The 7,186-nt window shown below is 37.9% G+C and overlaps 1 protein-coding gene across 1 annotated transcript in view; it reads left to right on the top strand.

Moving 5' to 3' along the window:
• The first annotated feature begins 1,182 nt into the window (after window positions 1–1,182).
• The window catches only part of LOC126394978 (type-2 ice-structuring protein-like), an 8,139-nt gene continuing 2,135 nt past the window's right edge, over window positions 1,183–7,186 (top strand). The window contains exons 1-9 of the mRNA XM_050052145.1: window positions 1,183–1,224; window positions 2,789–2,841; window positions 3,209–3,270; window positions 3,381–3,468; window positions 4,060–4,125; window positions 4,606–4,677; window positions 5,224–5,333; window positions 6,558–6,710; window positions 6,813–6,915. Coding sequence (XP_049908102.1) covers window positions 3,408–3,468; window positions 4,060–4,125; window positions 4,606–4,677; window positions 5,224–5,333; window positions 6,558–6,710; window positions 6,813–6,915 — 565 coding nt within the window. The 5' untranslated portion in view covers window positions 1,183–1,224; window positions 2,789–2,841; window positions 3,209–3,270; window positions 3,381–3,407. The remainder of the gene's footprint in view (window positions 1,225–2,788; window positions 2,842–3,208; window positions 3,271–3,380; window positions 3,469–4,059; window positions 4,126–4,605; window positions 4,678–5,223; window positions 5,334–6,557; window positions 6,711–6,812; window positions 6,916–7,186) is intronic.

A 7,186-nucleotide genomic window follows, 5' to 3' on the forward strand; every position in this document is an offset into this window, starting at 1 on the left:
CCCGGCAGGACGTGCTCCAATGGACGGTGCGATGTGGAAGCGACCCCCTTTTAATGGTGTCACCAAAAAACCTGACCGCTGAGTCAATGTATGAATGAGGTTTACAGCATTTCACGTCGGCAGATCGGCGAAAATCACCTGGTCTCTCACACTGCATTCTACAGGGTCCGCCAGATGATAATAGATGAAGTCTCTGTGTATCGGAAAAACGGCACACTCGCCAGCGCGGGATTCATTTCCGTATAACAGGAAGTTGTCATACTAACGTGACAGGAACCTGCACTAAGGAGCTGGTCAACTAAGGCTCACGGGGCTCACTGATTGGCTAATTGGGGAGTCGGTGAAACGGAGCCAGGTACACTTAGAGGAATTAACCCTCTGCAGCAACTTGAAAGGCACATAACGCTGGTTTATGTGCAACAGTTTTTTTTCTTCCTTTATGCACATACTTCTTCAGTTTAAACAGACTTTTAGAAATAACTTTTGACAGATGTATATATTTATATGACTCAATTGAATGTCGTTACTCCAAATGTTATTTTTAGATCAACAGTTTTAACATTTTTAAATGCATATAATCAACATGAAATGAATTATTTATTCGTTTCAAAATAAAATTAATTGTTTCAAGGATTTTAATGACTTTTCAATGAATTGTTTATTTCCCAATTAAGTTGAATTATTTTAAAAGGATAATTGTGATATTAGAGGGGTGTCATCTTGTAGCCTGGGTTACAGAAGCATCCATGTTTTCACTGACATGGATGGAAATTGACGGACAAACTTAACAGGTTAACGGAGGTATACAACCATGAGGCGATAGTTCTACTTAGTTTCTCTTTTAACTACATATATGAAGCCATCATGGATGTCATGGCTGGTTTGGTGTTCTGTGTCAACACTTCCACAGAAATGTGTGGATAACGTTTTGTTTTTATAACACTGAGCAGCTGCTCTGTGTTGCTAGACGTTATGGCTCACCTATTTTTTGTATTAGGCCACTGTCTAAACTGGTGAGCCAGGGCGTTCTTGGCCCAACATCATCGCTAGATAAATTACAGTGAGTCAGTTCTTCCTGAGCTAAGTAAATTGTTGTCATTGGGCATGGCATCAGTTCCTGGTTTTATAAGAGTGTGTTTAAGAGGTCTTTAACACTTCCACACAGGAAGACTGAAGGTACACACCAACACTGGGAAGGACGAAGATAAGATCATCCTGCAGCAGGTTTGCTATAAACTATATTATCATTTGCTGTCCTTTATTTAATTCATTAAATATTTATTTATTTATTTAGTTGAAAGGATGCCAGATAGCTGATGCCAGTGTCACCAAACAGTCTTGCTGGCATCCAAAATTTAGTATCATACTGTATACAACCTTGCATTTGTGTTGCTCTGTGTTATCACATGTGCACCTCTAATTGTGTTATTTAAAAAAGCGGTTGTTCAGATTTGTTCAAGAATCGATTCCGATGTACTTTTAATTACAATGTCTTGAATTCATTTGCCTCAGAATTAGTCTATAAATTAGCCTCAGGAAACAAAAACAAGACAGTACATGACCAACACTGGACTATTGATGAGCTGCTTCAGTAATGCATTTTTCAGTTCTGAGGATTGCTGTAGGATTGACGTATATAACGGGGGATGGTATTCTAATAATCCATACGATCATTCAACAATCAACTGCTAAAGGCGGTCATAAAACATAAGGTGGAAATGGTAAAATCCAGTTATTCATTGATCAGGAACTTAGATATTGACAAACACAAAGACAAAGTGAACTTCCAAGGAAAACAACTGCCTGTGGGTATAATCAAAAGAGGACTCTTAAAAATACGAGTAACAAGTAATCTTATCTAAATAAAACCAAAATGGAGCTAAAACCTCACCAACTGACCTTACCTGCTGAAAAACAAAAACAGTGAAAACAGTACGCCTGTTCGTAGTATTTCACACAAAGAAAATGCCTCACACTTCTACTGAAACGATTAATGATCTTATATTTGTACAGCACTGAGCAAATAATTTTGAGGCATTCAAGCTTGATTTGACTGTGTTTGTACAAAGCAACTGTCAGATGAGCCTTTGGGCATCAGTTGGCATTGACTTTGAACGTAGTTGGCCCAACAACATCAAAGATAAGCACTTAATAAATATGTAATTTTTCCTGACCTTAAACAAGGCATATCAAAGACAGGACTGGATAGGCTGACTGATTAACATATAAGGCAGTAATAATATTACTTTCCCCAGTAATGAGCGGCATAACAAATCACTATTAAAGTTCAAGTAATAATATCATAGTCACCCCAAAAACAAATAACTTGTTGCAGCCTTACTTTTGTTGTCAGCTCCCCATTCGGATTTGGAATCCAACAATATCCGGATGAATCAGTGAGCATGCACAAAACAAAGCAGGAAGCTAGTTTGGAAAATGGAAACACTTCCATTCGCCAGCTGGAAATATTCCCATTACTTTGATTTCATTGAGAGAAAAGATGAAAAAGAACATCATTGTTCCACAAAGTTACACTAAGACTCTTTCTACTGTGGAAAACACAACCTCAGACCTCCTGAAGCACTAACCATGACCTACAGCACAATGATGTGAAGCTCGTGGAAATATACCCCACCAGATCTGAGCCCTCCTCAGCTGTGGAGGACGGCTGTAGCACTACACTGGCTAAACCAAAACTAGATTTGACTTTTGGACAGCTGCAGGCTACAAGCAACCAGGAGGTTTGAGGCTGGATATGTGATGGATGAACTGTTGCACTTGTGCTTAGTTTTTCAGACACATCCTTCGAAAAATACCAGGCAGGCAACAGAAGAGCCTCAGGTAGGAGGCACACATGCAAAGTCTGAATTTTGAGGAGAAAGGATTCAATAACCAATTTTGTGTGCTACAAAAGTGATACAACAACTAGTGTGATGAATTACTGTTGACAGAGGTATAACTTTTTAAAAGCGTGAAAGTAATTAGTAATAAATTGTATTTTTGGGCTTCCATCACACATCTTTCATCCTGTGTGTTTTTTATTCGATTAAAATGTTGACATATGAAAGTTAAAGCCTCCATGGAACTGTCCGTTCTACATTTGTAATGCAGATCAAATTTTTATTTGCGTTTCCATCAGCGTGCATGGCCTCAGGTCCTGGCTTTGTAAATGCAAGTGTATAAAACAGCTGGTTCTTCTCTTGTTCAGTTCACAGGAAGGCTGAAGCTGCCGCCATTCAGAGGGTCAGAGGGAAATTAATTCTGCAGCAGGTTTGCTACAAACTCTATGATCATCCTTTTTTTTTAAGAACCAGTCTAAGTCGTCTTTTCCCTGCTGAAGTATTATTACTTATTAACAAGCCTGTCTCTCTTTATGAAAGATTATCACCTTTAACATCATCACCACCATGAAGATGCTGACTGTGTCTGCACTTCTTTGTGCATTGCTGGTTCTGACCAGAGCTACTTGTGAGTATTTCCTGGCAGTGGTGGAGCGTAATTTAGTCCTGTACATGAGAACAGTTCTTGAAGTAAATGTATTTTACTGGAGTATTTCCATTTTCTGCTACTTTGTACTTGACTACATTTCAGAGTGGAATACTGTACTTTTGACTGCACTTATCTGATAGACACCCAGCTACAAGATTAAACTATTGCTTAAACATGAATGCATCAATAATTATTCATCTATTCATAAAAATGCTGTATAGAGGACAATTCTGGATTTTAACACTACCTTTGATACTTTATGTTTATTTTGCCAATAATACTTCTCTACTTAAATAAAAATTCAAATGCATGATTTTTACTTGTCACAAAGTCTAGATTTTGTGACTTTTACTTAATGGAAAATTTTGCCATTTTCACAAATGTGCTTATATTTGTTTCCTTGTTGAGAAACACATGAGAAGACTGAATTCATTCATTCCATGACTGTATGCTAAATGAGAAGCTACAGCCAGACACTAACAGCTTCATAGTTAACAAAAATTGTTTTAGTAAAGAATCAAGAGTACTTCTTCTATCACTGCTCACTGATGTGTCAAACTGTCCATCCAGCTCCTGCAGAAGGAGAGAATGACACTGAGACAGAGAAGCCTACTGAATCAGCTCCAGCACCATCAGGTTGGTAGACGTGTACACACACACACACACACACACACACACACACACACACACTACACAGTGTTGGTAAGGCTCAATACGTTGTCATTGCAGCTCATCAAAAGTTGTTAGCATCGTTACAATCTGCCGCCTGCCGGTTTGTTTCTGAAGGCCACTAATGGTGCCTTTGCATGTGTTTGGGTTACTTTTGGAATACTTCAGTACCACATTTAATACTTCATGTACATTTTGCTGATAAAACTACTTAACTGTATTTTACTTGAAGACAAACTTGATGTAGTACTTTAATTTGAAACTGAGTATTTATTGATCGTTACTTTTACTAAAAGGAATGGTTCAACATTTTCATGAATAAGCTCATATTTGCTCCCTTGCTGAGATTGATGAGAAGATTGATATGTGTCAGTAAAAGATCACAGTACATCTTCCACAACTGCTTACTGATGAGTTAAACTGTCTGTCTTGCTCTTTCAAAAGCAGAGGAGGGACCTGGGGCAGAGGACCTGCATGTAAGTACGGTACCTCCAACTGCTGTTCCAACAGCAATATACGGTTGGTAGAAGTACACACACACACACACACACACACACACACACACACACACATTACAGTGTTGGGAAGATTCCATGCGTTCTCATCCCAACTTGTCAAATAGCACTGCTTTGTCAGTGAACCTCAAAAGCAAAGTATCATTCACTAGGTTCCCCTTCTGCTTCTGTTTTTTTACGTTGTGGGACAGATTGTTAATTTACAATGGTCACAAGCATTATAACTTTTCAAAATAATTTTTCAATATTCTAATAATATAATAGCACATCACCACTGTAGCATGAGACACATCTGAGTACACTACGTTAGTATAAAGATAACTTCATTGACTTTTGGTTTCACACAGGAAACATTCCACTCTTTGTTTGACCCAGCTTGTATTTGCTTCCTTCAGTTTAAATCAGTCTCATATTTGTATGAAGCTACAATATACATATATATATATATATATATATATATATATATATATATATATCTATACACACACGTATGACATTAACACACACTCTGACACAGCTGATTACTACCTTCTCTTCTGTTTGTCTTTAGATGACTTTGGCTTTCATCACTTTGGCTTCAGCTGTCCTGGTGGTTGGACAATGTTCGATGCTCATTGTCTCCTCTACGTTCCAGAAAACATGACTTGGGCTGATGCTGAGGTAATAGGATGATTTCTTATTTAGTGTCAGAAGAAGTATTCACGTCTATTACTGAAGTAAAAGTATTAATATCATACTGTGATAATGCTCCACTACGAGTAAAAGTCCTGAGTTCAAAACCTTACTAAAGTAAAAGTTTATAGTTTTAGTTTTAAAGGGGAACACCACCCAAATTTAGAATTCTGATATGTTATTCCCATGGCCTGAGAGAGTTCACTCAGTGTTAGTGAACATGAGCTACTCTCTTTCAAAGCCAGAAACCAGAAGTAAGTACCATTTAACTCATCAGTAAGTATAAAGTCTGGAGCTGCTGATTTTTTAGGCCCACAACATGTTTGTTTTTCTTTTTACACCCAAATGAGCTTTATTCTGTTGCAGTGTTCTCAGTTCCGAAACAGAAAATGTCCCCATAAACTCAGAGCTTTCCCCTGGCTGCCCTCAACATCATTTACAAGATCACCATTCATTGTCTGCAGAGCAGTTCCAGACTTCATACGTGATGACATCACACGTTTGAGTTAAAGCACTCCAGCTTTTGGATTTAGGAGAAAGGGACTCATATTTACTGATATTTTTGGACTGTCTTAAGCCTCCTACAGATGGTGAGATTTTAGCAATCTTATAAGTTTAGTGCAACTACACCGTGCGACATGGATCTAATGAACTTGGGTACAACATCAAGTTTGATGTCTGCAGACTGTACAATGACAGCGCCTACTGAATCACAGGCTACGACATAGTGAATTTTTAGTGGACTCAGCCAGTCAACACCTCACTGGTACAATCTGGGTTCATCACTGTCAGTCAACAGATAGTAAAGTAGAATAATCAGAAATGTGCACAATATAAATAGAAATAGACTACTGTCGTAAAGTATACGTATCTGGGATTTGTACTTATGTATAGTAAATGTATTTAGTAACATTACACCACTGCTGTTACTCAGAGTACAAAGTATCTGCACTTCGTAAAATCTGTATCTACTTGCACAATTAGTTAACTGGCATCTTGCAGATGGAGTTGCTATTTGTTCTTGTGAATTATTTAACCTCTAGAATCATGTTTTATATAGCCATATTTATGTTGTGTTATTTATTGTGGTGTCTTTTGTGCTGTACTGACCAGAGCAGAATAATGTTGAGGACAGTAAAGGACATCTAATCTAAAATCTAATCTGGTCTTCTTTCAGCGCCCTCTTACTAAGGTTGTTTTTCTCCACTGTAGCAAAACTGCCAGTCAGGCAATGGAAACTTCAATGCATTTGGAAGCCTCGTATCTGTATTTCAAGAGTATTACTTTGATGACATTCAAGAGGTGATGCAGAAGGCTGGTCACAAGTCTGGACAAGTCTGGGTTGGAGGCTCCAAAGCACCAGGGGTATATCACTTACCATTACACCAGTTCTGACAGTACATTTTAACAGTATTTTTATTAATAATATTAATTCCAACAAATGTTCTGCTCTATTTTGCCTCACAGGATTCTTCTTGGTCCTGGAGTGATCATATGTCTCCCAACATATTTCCCAACTGGTGCTCTGGAGAACCTTCCAAGGAAAACTGTCTGAAAATAAATTTTGAAGGTAAATCAATCAACCTGAACATGATGTATGAGTGGTGTCATTTTCCCTGGAATATTTACAGTGGTGTGAAAAAGTGTTTGCCCCCTTCCTGATTTCTTACTTTTTTGCATGTTTTCCACACTTAAATGTTTCAGATCATCAAACAAATTTAAACATTAGTCAAAGATAACACAAGTAAACACAAAATGCAGTTTTTAAATGAAGGGTTTTATTAATGAGGAAGAAAAAAATCCAAAGCTACATGGCCCTGTGTGAAAAAGTGTTTGCCCCC

The sequence above is a fragment of the Epinephelus moara genome, chromosome 8, assembly GCF_006386435.1.
Source record: "Epinephelus moara isolate mb chromosome 8, YSFRI_EMoa_1.0, whole genome shotgun sequence".
In the NCBI taxonomy this organism is placed as follows: Eukaryota; Metazoa; Chordata; class Actinopteri; order Perciformes; family Serranidae; genus Epinephelus; species Epinephelus moara.